Source organism: Rhinatrema bivittatum, chromosome 1 (genome assembly GCF_901001135.1).
Source record: "Rhinatrema bivittatum chromosome 1, aRhiBiv1.1, whole genome shotgun sequence".
Lineage (NCBI taxonomy): Eukaryota > Metazoa > Chordata > Amphibia > Gymnophiona > Rhinatrematidae > Rhinatrema > Rhinatrema bivittatum.
In genome coordinates this window covers 225,930,478-225,945,795 of record NC_042615.1, presented here as the reverse complement: position 1 = coordinate 225,945,795, position 15,318 = coordinate 225,930,478, and the positions used below count along the sequence as shown (strand labels likewise).

At 40.3% G+C, this 15,318-nt stretch overlaps 1 protein-coding gene across 3 annotated transcripts in view; it reads right to left on the bottom strand.

Annotated features, from left to right (window-relative positions):
- ZFYVE28 (zinc finger FYVE-type containing 28) overlaps positions 1-15,318 on the bottom strand; it is a 629,789-nt gene that overhangs the window by 246,528 nt on the left and 367,943 nt on the right. For all 3 annotated transcript variants that reach the window (XM_029592250.1, XM_029592232.1, XM_029592241.1), the window contains exon 3: positions 2,545-2,682. In XM_029592250.1, the coding sequence (XP_029448110.1) occupies positions 2,545-2,652 (108 nt within the window). In that variant the 5' untranslated portion in view covers positions 2,653-2,682. The remainder of the gene's footprint in view (positions 1-2,544; positions 2,683-15,318) is intronic.

Sequence of the window (15,318 nt, the reverse complement as noted above, 5' to 3'; positions counted from 1 at the left end):
ATTGTAAACGCGGCTGAGCGTGTAGATATGCGTGTGGGATGCGCGCGCTTATGCGCGCCACTGGACGCACACAAGTTAGGCGCATCAGCCGCCCGGCCTGCCCCGTGCATACCACCGGTCGAGAAGGGAAGATGGCACCCCCGAGAATCTCCACGTGGACCCCTGTACCGGATTGGGGCCTAGCCCAAACAGGGCTGCTCAACCTGATAGGTGCTCCCTTTTACCTCGCCGGAAAGGAAATCGAATCTGTACGGCAATCCGAGCTTTGGAGACCTGAATTTAAAGTTTTCTGCTTACCTGGTCTTGGCGCTTACCACTCGGGTGCCAGAACGGTCTCCAGCTGTAGGGGGAGAGGACTTTACCTTCACCACCACGCTCGGTTGTGCACCCGCTGCTTTTCAGCCACTCTGGGGCTAAGTCCACGCCAGAAACCGGCTACCGGACCAAGGCACACCTCTGAGGGATATCGGAAATCACCTCAGGAATTCTCAACTGGGGGAGAGACCCTTAGGTTTCACCACAGGAGAATGGGGTTCGATCTTCTTTAATGTAAATTTTCTTTTTCTTTCTTCTTTGCTGTAATTCTTAATATTATTCTAGTGTGTGGGATAGTGTTCGCATCTGCTAGGAGACAGAGATATTGAAGAGCTAAGGCTACTGCAGGGATATATCTAGAGTGACGTCAGCTTTGAAATCTGTCTCCATCTCCCATCTGCTAGCAGAAGAGCACTATTACCCATTGGTCCTGAGTCCATCTGGCTACACGCTAGGAAATTAATCATTGGTTAAGATGTACGCATTCGAGACACATATATAGAGGGGATTTGGAGATGGCACTTCCCCAGGCGGTATAAACATGAAAAATGGCGGCCTTAGGATAAGCCTTAACACAAATGAGCAGGTATGTTACTCCTGAAACGTGGGATGCTGACATTAATACTTTTCTTTCAGAAGAGAAATAGAAGAATCAAAGTATACTCCTCAGTGATAAGTTGAAAGCGGAGGGTTCCTGGTTAAGTGAGATGCAAAACATGATGATATGTTGGACTAGACTCTGGATTCCTAGCTTTCATTGAAAGGGAAGTGCTTCATTCTCATTTTCATAAAATTTAATGCATTAAGAATTTTTAAGAAAAGGTTGAAGTTTCTATATGATAAAAATCTAAAAAAATTCAAAAAGACTATGAACGCTAGGACCAATGATTAAAGAAGACCCCAAAGTGGTAAAAAAAATTGAGCGGAAGTGCTCTTTATCCGTGGGGGTTGAAAAATTAAAAGATTTTAAAGCTTTGAAAATTGGGATTTAAAAAGTTAAAGAAATGTGGTCATTTGGCAACTTAAATATTTTTGTTATATTTCTCAAAGAATAGAATTTAAAGTGATTTTGCAATTAACGTTTTTTGGTATAATTGGTTTTCTCGTTGATCAAGGGAGGAATATTTTCTATAATATGAGATATTCTGTGCCTTGAAATATGATGGGACTTGCACTGATGAGGCTCTCTCATGCCTTTGTATCAAGGAGGGGCCCATTTCTGCAGAGCTCTGCACCCACAGCACCACTCTTTTCTTCAGATCACATTGATGGCTCCAAAGGGCATCCCTCACATCATTTAGGCATGCTGCTCTAGTCAGATCCGAGAACTGGCACTGGAAGGGGTGGGGGGAGGTTCCATGCTTGTGAGAAAGAGAGGAAAATGCCTATCAATTTTCTTTGCCAAAAATCCAATGACATTTTGTTCTTGGACAAGGAGCATCTCCACTGCACAGCCTTGTGCAGAGGTTTCAGTGTCTTACCAGGCTGCACCTTCCACGCATGGTGTTTTACATCCTAAGGTACATCCAACCATAACTGTAGCAGTTGGAATAATTATCATCCAGGCCTAAACAGCAATAGCAGATGGAGTGTGTATCCATGATGGATACTCAACTAATTCCATTTTTTTTTTTTAGATCTTAAAAGTTCTGTTTGTGGAGCTGCGAAATCAGTGGAAGTGCAATGAAGAAGTATCGGCTACTAAGGCACAAAACAAAATAAAAAAAATTGCAAGAGATTGAGACAATAGCTCCGATGAAGAAAGACTTAAGGTCCTCACGAGACAGTATACATCCATGGGAACTCCTGCACATGCTCAGTAAAGTGTTTAGTGAGCTCAGAGCTTTATTCATGTTAGTGCCGCCAGATGACATCATCCAAGCATTATGAGTGTGCTTTATGGCTTATTCATGCCAGCTTGTTGATAAGAACTATAAAGTCAATGTTTTATTTTAAGAAACCTCAGCTTCATATCAAATAATTAGCAGCAAATTGTAAAACCACATGTTTGCCTTCCAGAGCAAAAATGGCAAACATAAGAATTGTCAGGAATCTGGCGCTTGGGATACTTCCAGCCCACCCCCCCCCAAAAAAAATCATTGTATTTAAATAAATCATATTATTATTCATTTGGGCCAACATGAAAACCATAACTTGTTTGTGGCATGTAAGGACTGAAGTTTGCCATTCTTGTTTGGGGGCCGAAATGTATAAATATGGGTCACACACCTCTGCTCCAAACCAAAGCTGTCCTGCAAGGTTGTCATGACGTATTTCTTCTGGAAACTTAACACAGAAGTCTCGGTTAGCCCGCTCAAGTGGAATGCATTCTTCCATGATGTGATTTATGATATTTAAAACATTATCCTAAAACATAAGATATATATATAAATATTTTTAGAGGAGTCTGTTGTAAAGCAAAACCACAAAGTAAAATATTACGTTATGAATAATACTGCCCAGATATCATCAATTTACTTCTGGCAAATAGCCTTGTAATACCAGATGCTTTCATGAAAGCTGTCTCATACAGACCTATGGGAAAGCTAGACAGAGGTCTAAAGTCACAATACTATATTTCTTTTTAAATTTACAGTGCTGGCATTTAAAAGTTGAGTATCTGATGACGTTTCTGCATGTTGTACAATAACCCTGTATGATGCTAGCAATTTCAACAGGACCATAATGCAGGATTACCAAGTTTAGAGAGCTGGCAATTCAGCTGAATGGCAACAAGATGGCTCTTACACATGAGTGGTGTAAAGAGCTATACATCAGCCAGCACCAGCTTCCAAGATGGCACCGGCAGAACTGAAGTGAGTGGGATTCACTTCTGCCCCCTCAAGAAGAGGTAAGTTGGAGGAAGTCTGCTTGAGGGTTTAAGCACTACACCAAAGGGGTTTTATTTATTTATTTATTTTTTTAATTGATGGCAATAAAACGCTGGGGAAGGTCTTGAAATGTACACTTAAAAAAAAAAAATATTGATAGGATGGGCAGGGAGGTTGGCTAATTGCACCATACACATTTTTTATCTAGGAAATGGGAAGATTTTGACTAACATTTGTAACCCCTTTACCTGGCACACCAGGAGCATCAATATGTACACGTTAGCATGTCATAACTCCTAAGGAAAATTAACTATACCTCTTGACAGGTCATTTACTTTTCGGTAACACAGTTTACAAAGCTCAACGCAACCCATGTTATTCTATTGGCATAATAAAGAGCTGCTTTGCATGCAACACAGCTCATTAGTATACCCACACGGTGCAGAGTTTAGGGGGCAGGAAATAACACGTGGAATTTGCAAATTCCTGCATTATTTAATTTTTTGTTGTGCTAATTTGTTTTTACTGCTCAGTAAAAGCTGTTTACCATGTACAAACGTATTAGCGCTGCTTAGTAAATAGGCCCCTTAGTTTACACTGTGATATGATGGCTTTGGAATGGTCACACCATGAGAGTAGCAATAGTTGAAGCAGCTCTGTTTGATGCTTGTGTGTGTGTTCAAGAGCTCATGCTCAGACAGACTCAAAGGAAGGGGGTTGGTTTAGGTTTTCTCATTTGGGCCCTAGTACAAATTATGTTTTCTTCTTCCTGCTGCTGCTTACTTTGTCAGTTCATTAGTAGTACTGAGCTGTCTCCTTTAGTTGCTGTAAGTTACTGTAACCGTCTACTCCTGTACCTACTGGCAACGCATATCATCCTTACAAATGTAATACATTTAACTGCTCTATGTAAGAGCTGGAATCAAGAAAATCAATTTTAAAATGAGCAGAGTAAAAGCATACAAAGATTACATATGGTATGAGTTTCACAACTATTCTTTATGCATTTATTACACACTTATTTTGAGAAATTCTAAGGAGATTACAAACATTAAAATTCTATTCTATATAGATGATAAACATCTGGGATGCTCACTGAAAAAAAACAATCAATACAGACCACCAGCGGAACTTGGGAATTTTTACATCTTATTGTTAATATCACTATTTCATAGAAAAGTTTCCTTTATTTTAACCACTAACACTTTGGTAATGTATGTGAAAAATGTCATGCCATTAAAGTTATATGAACCTGAAATACCTTTTGCTTTTAGGTGAATGACACTGTTATACCATTTAATAAAGGGAGAATTTTTACATCACACTCCTTCAATGGATACATTATCTGTAGCAGAATATGTGAGGCTGAATCACTGCATCAACTCCATGCTATCAGAACCTGCATCCTCCACACCTTCTACATATGTCAGGTTTTTCTTTTTTCCAAGCTATGCCGTTTATTCTGTTGCACCGTTTGTAACATTTCTTTTCAGTGACTAATGCTTGCTGTATCTATTGTGAGTTCACAATGTATTAAAAGCAGTGAGTTCTCATTTCAATGACTAATTTCTTCATGTCCCCCTCACCACCACCGACTGCTTCTTCAGCCATATGGTGAAGAAATCAGAATTAATCGACAAAAGAAATCTATAACACTTGTTTCTATGATGAGCTCAAATCCCAGCTTCCCCAAACTGGAAGGATGCCAGGCAAATTAAGAGTTACTACACAATGCAGGGTAAGCAAATTATTCTTCCTCTTTATCAGGGCTTCAAGAAACATTCAATTTAGTTAATTACAGTATTCCGCTGTGTAAGCGAAGAACAAATCTGTTCAGGCTCATGATGGTGTTGTGATTTAACTCATAATTTGTGCCACAAAAATGTTATTTGATAGACACTTAATGTTTTTTTATTCTATTTCCTCAAGGTCTTTTCCCCATAGACAAAGAATGAGAGAATCAAGCCCTAAGTTTTTCCTTCTGTCCCTATCAACAATGGAAGCCAGGCAAGCAATTAGTATGCAGAGTGAGGTAGAAAAGGATCTCACTAAATGCTGCCATCTTTCCTATGGCACCTGCAAGCCTTTGTCACTTTTCAACAGTGGATATTCTTTTTCTTCTTACCTTTGCGGTTCCAGTCGCGGCAGCTGCGACTAGGCCCTTACCTCCTTGGTCCCGGCCCGTCTCCGAGGGTCTGCGGCCTGTTTTGCAGCATCCCCCAGGGGGGACACCGCCGAGAAGCCCCGCCTGGACGCCTTCTCCCTAGGCGCGCGCGCGCGCAACCCGCGCTTATGAAGGCCATTTCCCGCCATTGGAAGCTCCGCCCTATCGATGACATCAGACGCTGCGGCCTATGTAAGCCGCAGCGGAGCCCAGGACTTTGCCTTGCAACGGGGTTCTTTGCGGTCCTCTGTTGCTCCATGCCCCGGAGTGCGCTATTGTGTTAGCGACTCCATTCCTGCCTGAGACTTGTTTCGCTCTGTGCCCAAGTCTTGCTTTTGTCTGGCTTGCTTGTAGTAACCTGTTCTGCTTCAGTTCCAGCTTGGTTCCAGGTTCCAGTAGCCAGTCCTGCTTCAGCTCCTGTCTGGTTCCAGTAGCCAGTCCTGCTTTAGCTCCTGTCTGGTTCCAGTAGCCAGTCCAGCTTCAGCTCCTGTCTGGTTCCAGTAGCCAGTCCAGCTTCAGCTCCTGTCTGGTTCCAGTAGCCAGTCCAGCTTCAGTTCCTGCTTGCTTCAGTCCTAGCCTGCTTCAGCTCCTGCCTGCCTGTTCCAGCTCCAGTTTCCGTGATCTCCTAAGTCCCAGCGGCTGGGCTCCTACGGGCTCCTCCCAGGGGAATACCGGCTTCCAGGGTGAACCTCACCTCCAGCTCCTGTCTGGTATCCGCCTCCCGACCTGTCACTCTCCAGAGACTATAGTACACCTCTCCCCAGTCTCTCACAGGTCGGACCAAGGGTCCACTAAACCGTTCACTCACAAAACTTACAGTTGCTTTAGAAAGTCTACATCCCCTTCTAAATGTTCACCTTTTATGGCCTGGAAACATACTTCCATCCAGTATTGATTCATGGGGGTGGAGACTTATCCAATTGGATTGCAGTTTTGTTTTTGTTCCACTAAAATATTTTGGCTCTGAATGGTGTGGGGTTTGATGTGTTAAGTGGGAAAAAAACCCCCAATGCATATGAGCCCCAGTAATAAGTGAGAATCTCAGCTATCTAAGAAAGAAAAATAATTACATTATTCTCAATAAGAACTGGTCACTAGTAGTGCATTTTTAGTAGCTACATTAGTCCTGGAGAAAACGGAAATCTGCGTAGTTAATAGTCTGACACTGTATACTTTTAACACTGGCTTGTCTTGGGACTCTTGGATACAGCTGCTCAGCTGGGGTCCGATGTTCGCTCAAATGTTTGAAACACTGCATGTGTAACTTTTTATAAGCCAAGTTCAAATTTGTGAACTATAAGCCAGTAAATGCAAATATCAGGATTTCTTGTGCACATTTTTTTTTATTGTATGCATGGGGTTCATGACCTATTTGCTTGCGTACTTCTTAGAAGGAACAGTGCTGGGGACCCTCGTATACAACAGTTCAGATGACACCATGAGACATTTAATTGCACTGGGGTTTTTGAACTGCAGTAGCAACAGCATTGCAAGAACCTCACATTGCAGGATAAACAGATTTTCCAGTTCAATGCTTGCAGAAATCTGGAAAATGGACACAGATAACACAAAAGAAAATACATTAAAAAACAGTACGAAGTAAGTAGGAGTAAATTATTTATACGGAAGAGATTGTTCTCCCTGTACAGAGAATCTATAGTTTGACATCCCCTTTACCATTTAGAAACTTTTTTTTTTTTTAATATGCCAATGTAAACCTCTTAAAATTATTTTGACTTCTGGCACTGGGTTAGGGTCCACAGTGCCAGACTAACCACTGTTTCACTGCTTTGTATTTTTGAGAAGGGGCTGAGCTTCCTCTCTTGTTTTTAATTATATCTTTCAAAGGGCCAACAAAAAAAAGATACTGTAAGCCATTAGCTTTTGGGAACACTCACGTCTGTTCTTCAGATGTGACATCTAATATCGGAAGAAGGGACCTGTGTGATCTTGATATAGTGCATCATCTTTTTTTTTTTTTTTTTTTTTAATATCAGTCCTTTAAAGTTACTTTATCTCACTAAGATACCAGTTTACTGGTATCTTAGTGAGATCAAATAAAAACTGCCAGCCAACCAGAACAAAAGTACTGATTCTATGAGATCTTTCAAGCAAGGCCAGTAGCGTTAGTGGCTCAAAGTGAGACTTTCAGATCTTACATCAAAGAAATTGTCAAAAAACAAAGCTGGTCTCTGAGGGTTATGCATGTGGGAACTATATGATTAAAAGCAGGCAGCTAAACTAAGTCCATCGAATCAGAGCAAAACCAGACTAAAAAAAAAAAAAAGAGCCTGATCTGTGATGGACAAATGGCAATTCAAAATAAAATGAAGAGCAAGCCAAAAATGAGTCAGTAAAAGTGGAGAAAATTCCAAAATCTCATGACCGTAAAGCAATAGTTCTCTAGGGAAGGGATAATAATAGCTGAAATGCTATTACTCAATTACACACACAAAGAAACTCCTACTGCACTTAGACTACACTAAGACCTTAACTATTCTCTAGACACTAGTACTGGTGTCTGCATGGGAGAAAACAGACTGATCACCCAGGCTATTCTCACATCTGCCAAATGATTCATAATATACTTATGATTAAACAATGAATGTTCCATACCAGTAGATCTATATAGTATATTTTTCATGGAAAAGACATTATTCAAAATTATTCAAATTATTTAATTATTCAATTATTCAAAAGGGTAAAAGATTCCTAAAGCCACACCTCTACTGTACTTTTGGTAATGTTATTAGCAGACCGTGCAGAAATCTGTATTTCCAAAGAATTTGTGATAGTATTAACCTTAAACGGCAACTCTATTGAATTTGTGGAAAATTAGTAGAGACCTTGTTTTATTCGTAGCTGCGTAGTCAGACATGAAAGCCTCCAGTTCTGCGCTAGTTAAAGACACAATACTGCTGAAGATGCTGTGTTTCAATTGAGACATTAACCTGTCTACTCTGTGGACATTAGGGTTTTCATGTCATTTGTCTTAAGAGTAGGAAAATAGATGCTGTCATGACTAAACACCTCAGGTTCTTCTATCTTAACTGTTGCAAGTCCCTCTGCATGAAATCTAGATGCAGATAAACTTCTATAACACATTCTGAACTGCACAGGAATTTCCTACCAGAATTATACAAAATGTATACAAATGGTAAAAGTTCAATATATATTAAAGACTCTGAAACAGTAAATTCTAGGCAAAAACCTATTTTAAGCTATTTGGGTAAGCTAAAGTTTTACAGTGATCTGAGCAATCAGAAAATATATTTTGGTGTGACATAAGTCATGTCTTCCTCCAAGAAATCTAACACTGTCTGATTTAGTCAATAATGCCCTAGGAGGTTAAAAAAGTATATGTGGCTATTCCCTCCTTCACAGTTGGCTACAAATATCAGGAGGAAAAGCACTGCTCTTACTGCCTTAAATAAGAAGAATGGAAACCCTGTATTAGCAATCCCCCCCCCCCCCAAAAAATAAATTATAGAATATTTAGAAAACGTGTACACAAGGAACATGGCACAAAAGTGTGTTTCAGGCATTTTCCTGCTCTCTTGAAACACCTACAGGGAGTCCTCTTTGTAGGCAGAGCTGAACGTAATTTGGTAGGTGAGCTGTAACTTCAGCAAGAGACTCTCCTACCAATCGGGCCGATACAGTAAAAACGCGGAACAGCGGGCGAGCGCCCGCTCTCCCAGCGCACACACAGGCCACTCTCCTGTGCGCTCGATACAGTATTTTAATTAGGTCCAGCGGTAAAAAGAGGCGCTAGGGACACTAGCGCGTCCCTAGCGCCTCTTTTTTGACAGGAGCGGTGGCTGTCAGCGGGTTTGACAGCTGACGCTCAATTTTGCCGGTGTCGGTTCTCGAGCCCGCTGACAGCCACGGGTTCGGAAACCGGATGCCAGAAAATTGAGCATCCGGTTTTCGACCTGCAAGCTGCGGGCCTATTGCAAACTTTTTTTTTTCTATTTTTTTTTACTTTCAGGACCTCCGACTTAATATCGCCATGATATTAAGTCGGAGGGTGCACAGAAAAGCAGTTTTTACTGCTTTTCTGTGCACTTTCCCGGTGCGGCTTAGCTGCACATTTTACTTTCTGTATCGTGTGGGAATACCTAATAGGGCCATCAACATGTATGTGCATGTTGCGGGCGCTATTTGGTTCGGGGGGGGGGGGGGGTGGGGGTTGGACGCGCGTTTTGGACGCGCTATTACTCCTTACTGAATAAGGAGTAAAGCTAGCGTGTCCAAAAAGCACGTTCAATCGCGGGTTAACAGTGCGCTCCACTGGAGTGCACTGTACTGTATCAGCCCGAATGTCAGCAAAATCCATCCATGGAGAGGACGCTTGCTATGTATATGGACAGATATGGTGATGGCAGCAGGTGGTTTACACTGATCAAGCACACTTAAAAAGTAAGTTTGATACAAATTACATCAAATAGTTTTCCAATGATGATTTTTTTTAATGAACATTTTATGACTTTTTTTTAAAAATCATGCTCTTTCAGAATTTCATTTTGTTCAAGGTATTAAAAAAAATCAAAGTAGTAAAACAGAGAATACTAGTAAGTTAAATATGTCAAGGTACAAGTTATTGGAATTACTAAGGGTCTTCTACAAAGATTTACACCTTGTAACATGTTGTTAACCTTAGGGCCTGATTTATTAACGTTTTTCTCCCATTCTGTGTTTATAAAATCATGCCCTCAGATAGTCATCTTTAAAACTATTTAAAACATCACCTTTAGTTCTGTGTGCAGTTCTGGGCACCATATCTCAATTAAGATAGAGCAGAATTAGAAAAGATATAGAGAAGAGCAACCAAAATGATAAAGGGAATGGAATGAGTCCCCTTTGAGGAAAGGCTAAAGAGGTTAGTACTCTTCAGCTTGGAGAAGAAATGGCCGAGGGGAGATATGATAGAGGTCTATAAAATAATGAGTGGAGTGGAACGAGTAAACATTTGGTTTACTCTTTCAAAAAGTACTAAGACTTGGGGACACTCAAGGATACTAAGTTATATATTTAAAACTATTTAAATATAACAATGCATAATTAAGCTCTAGAATTTGTTGCCAGAGGACGTGGTGAAAGCTGTTAGTGTAACTGCGTTTAAAAAAGTTTTGGATAAGTTCCTAAAGGAAAAGTCCATAAACCATTAAGGTACAGTTGTAGAAATCTACTTCTTATCCCTGGGATAAGTAGCATGATATCTTTCTACCCTTTGGGATCCTGCTTTAAGGGAGATACCAGATGTTCTACCACTGAATGTAACAAAATATGAATTTTACCTTCTATAAATACTGACTTAAGAGGGACACAGACTTTAAAATATGGATGCTGATATTTAAGTCTAAGCAGAGAAAAACAAGATAAGGAAATCTGACCAGCACAACCATGCTACCCAGCTTATCAAATAGTCTTATTTCATTTAGGAGCTATAAGCTTCTTCCCTCAAATAATGAAGTAAGCAGAGACAAACAATTCTGCCTCAAAACAAGAAATAACTAATCCAAGAAGGGGACACTCAGGTAAACTCCAAAAAAACAACTTAATCTCCAAGAGCAGAAAAACAGCCTATCCAAGGACAACGTGAGTCAGAGGCATATCCAGCATAGCTCTCTGCTTCAACAGCAGGGGGAATGAAGAAAAGTGGATCTATATACAGACAACAACCAACAAGGACTGAATTACATAGTCTGGGTAAACAAATAAGCATGGGTGTAAGCTTGCTTATTGCATCGGTTACTACCCCTAACTAATTAAGCTAGATATTTCACTTAGATGCAGTTCCAACACTGCTCTCTACATTAATGGTGGGGGTGGAAGGGAAATAGAACCAAAAGGTTACTAAGAGCCAAGAGAAACAGATAAGTATGAGAAGAAAAAAAGTGCGAAGCTTGCTGGGCAGACTGGATGGGCCATTTGGTCTTCTTCTGTCATCATTTCTATGTTTTTATGTTAAGCAGTGACCCTCAATGGGAGAGAGGAGGGCAACAAAGAATGAAGAGAATCACTGACACGGCAAGACAGCACTGGTCAAGATGCCCCTGGATCCTTTCCAGAGTCACCACATAGCAGGAGTAGTGACTACCCCCCACAGGAAAGGGAGAGGTCAGCAATCTGAAATGCAGCAATGACACCATCTGCCCACTGCATGACTATGCATGAACCTTTGCATATTCATCAGCTGACTGTTAGAAGAGTGGGCAAACAAGACAGACAGTCAATACCTGAAGATGTGGAGGCATGAATCTTGTCCCTCTCTGTGTCAAAGAGGTGGAGGATCAGAGGTGTCCGGGGAGACTGGAGAGAGGAAAGCCCTGTCTTATATTTGGCTACCTGCCATGAAGCCAGAGACGGCCCCAGAGCTGAGACACACCTCCTCAACCTAGCCAGTACCAGGATCAAGGAAGCAAGATTTTTCCCTCGAGACAGTCCCTGAGATCTCCAGCCAGAGACCGCTCTAGAGGTAAACAGAAGGGAATCTCTCAAAGTTGGGTGGGGCTAGCCAAATAGTTACCTTTATTAATATTGTAAGCAGGCTAAGGTTTCTGGCACATTTCAATCCACTAATGATGCTGAGCTTTATTCAGTATAAACCATTGCTATATAGCAAGGACTTTAGAGTCATGTACTGTTTATTTTCTTCTAAATCCACCCCTGAAAAGTCTTATGGATAAAAGTCTGATTCTGTTGATAAAACATGTGGCCTTTTTTGAGCTATTCAGATTGTGTAGGTAGAGGAGGAAATTGTCTGTAGCACTGCCGGCCTTTATAGTTGTTGGGGAAGGAGCAGGTACTTATGACCTGGATTGGTCACTGTTGGAAACAGGATACTGAGCTTGATGGAACTTTGGTCTGACCCAGCATGGCAATCTTATGCTATGTTAACATCACAAAGCTAAAAAAAACCCCATTTTTTAAAAATTTCAGTCAAATATTCATGTTTAATAGAAGCTTTTCAAATTATGCTTTAAAATGTAACGAAAGTAGATGCACTTTATAATTTTGTGTTAAAATATCTATACTGGTTCCCAACAATGCTGAAGCAGCATAATATGTAGTGTGGTCAGGCTCACTGAGTGGGAAGATATAACATTGTGACATCAGCATGATATAAGCAGTCTTGAGAAGCAGTGAGACTACTCTTTACAAACAAAATATAACCAGGCTAATAATCATTGTTAAAGCAAATTTATTAAGATAATTGGTCTCATTTAGTTTGCTTCTTCTTCCCTAATAGTTTATCTCACAAAAATCAGTGCAAATCTGTTGAAGCAGAGAGTACCACAAGTGTATATATGGATGCAAAAACTACTGAAACCTATAAGCCCTTCATACATTATAAAATGCACCCAAAATGGGAGAATCTGTTGAAAAATAAACCTGTTGAAAGAAAAGCACTAAAATATGTGAACTAATTAAAAAAAAAAAAAAAAAAGACAAAAGTGCTTAACAAAGATACACTGGAAAAAATGAATCAGGAAAATAAAACCATTCTTTGTGGAACATTATGTTGAAAATAGGCAGAAAGTGCCTCAGCAATCTGTAATCTATTAAAGCCTCAAGTAACAATGCTCATGACGACTTGGGAAAAATTTCCCGCAAAATGTTATTCACTGTGTCAGATAAAAATATTTTTTCCCTATATCTGGACAAGTATGCCAAAAAGCTCGGGCCATCCAGTGCTCCTACCATGTGACAGGGGCCGGCCAATGGCATGGATACCCTGTCACATGGTAAGGGCAAAGGGCCATCGGCGCCATTTTGATTAGTGGCAGCTGACGGCCCAGGAGCGGGAGATCGCTCCCGGGACCCCCACTGGACCACCAGGTACCTGTAAAAAGTTTTTTGGGGGGGGGTCGGGAGGGTGGGGGTTGCTAAGGGATTAGTTTTAAAAGGGTTGGGGTGGGTTTAGGGGTTATTTTTGTGTGCCTTTTTCCCACCCTCCCCCAAAACAATAAGAAAACCCCCAAGAACAATATCGTGGGGTTTTCCTATCGTTTTGGGGGAGCCCCCGATTTCTGACGATTTTGAAAATATCGTACGATATTTTCAATCGTCCGAAGCCCGATTCACATCCCTATAAATGAATGGCTGTGCAGATGGTCTCAATGAGAGCGCTTTGGCTTCCTGGACCATGGGATCTTCCTTTCAGATTTGCACAATCTTCCACAAGATATTTTTGAAAAGTTGTTCCACTAAGCAATGCTCTTGTATACAGCCCCTCTTCACACATTTTTTCAAACTTTTCTGACCTTGATTTTTTTTACCCACTCTTGTCTTTTGCTTGTTCTCTATTTTATATTATTTGATACACTCTACAATTTTCGCTGCCTATTTTACTCTCACACCTCTCTTCTGAATGGCACCTTTGCGCTGAAGGTAATCTGTTTTATATCATTGGGGGGTTTTCCGTAAGTTTTTTTTCCTTTAGATTTATTGTTTTATTATCTGATTGGTTTTTCGAAATATGATAAACTTCTATTACGTTTCTTTAAAGCCTGCAGCTTATACATTCCTATCATTTTTACTTTCACTCCAAACTTGCCGCCTAACTCCCTTTGTCTACATTATTCTTCTGATCGGCATCTCTGTACCTTGACATTTTCGCTTAACATTCTGTTCACCTGATTCTCTCGTTTTTTTCTATAGAAATATGATTGGCATCATCTGAGAAGTTATACTATCATTTTGATATTATTTGTAAGTCGGCACGTTATTACACGCTAACTATTACATTATGAGTTTACTCTTATTGACATTCTCTCTCTCTCTCTCTCTAGAATTAAGTAATTACCCTGTTTAAAACCCTTTTTGAACCTTTCTTTGCTGTTTTGGTGGGTAAGTTGTTTTTTAAACAATTTATTTTAATATTTTCTCTATTTAACCTTTATAGATCACCTGTGTGATGTGCACAACTTTGTATGATATTTCAGATTCAGTGCTTAGACTACAATATTTTTCATCTTTTAAATGAGATCTTGGTCACTCGAGGGTGAATTTGTCAACAACAAAAAAAATTTTGTTTCATTATGTACTATGTATTACATCTTTCAGTCCTTCTAACTTACTGGTGCCTTTAAAATTAAGATGGGGACATGTAGGTAGCATAGTCTCACATGTTTCTGGCCCCCAGCAAAGCCAGAATATCAAAAAGCAACTCCTTGTGACACAAACTTACCAACATTTTTTGTCACACTGTGGATAAATGCAATGACTTTTTTCCAGAATGTAATAATGCACGGACACTCCCAAAATTGGTGCCTGAGGGTCCCCAGGGAAGATCTGCACTTGATGCATAAATTTGAATTAGAGAAATGCATCGTATAAGCTAATTTCTGCGAAATATCATATTAAAAATTTATATTGTGTTTTCCTCAATTGAACATTGCACGTGATTGAGCGCAGTCTTTTAAAACATTGCACATATTGCTCTTCTGTGATATTAAATTCAAGCTCTCTTCCCTAACCACATACTATCTTCCCATAGTGCACTGCAACCTTATTACCCCATAACCTTCAATACAAGAAATAGATTGTGACACGGACTGGGTCTTCCACATCAAATAATTCAGACAGAAATTCCCTTTCATGGTTCCAATCCTTTATCCCTAGTGAGTATATGTAGTGTCGTGTTTGTAAATATGAAAAAGAGTGTTTCTGTTCAAAATCAAATTCCGTAAGCAGGTCTCAAAATGATTTTATGGCCCTTCCTCATCCATCAATTGTGCTATAATCCACAGGTCCCATGCTGCCTAAATAGCAAATATCCGATTCTGAGAATCCAGCTAAAATTGCGTGTACCTACGAATGGCAGAAATTGAGAGGTAGAGGATTGCAACCTGAGAGCAGAACACACGTATCCTCCAGGTATGTACCAGCGGCGTGACTAAACTGCTATATCTAATAATGTCAGGTAAAGCAGCAGAAAGGGCATGCAAAACAAATGCCGGACTCAAGGGATAAACAAATTTCCTCTACATGGTTAAGGGT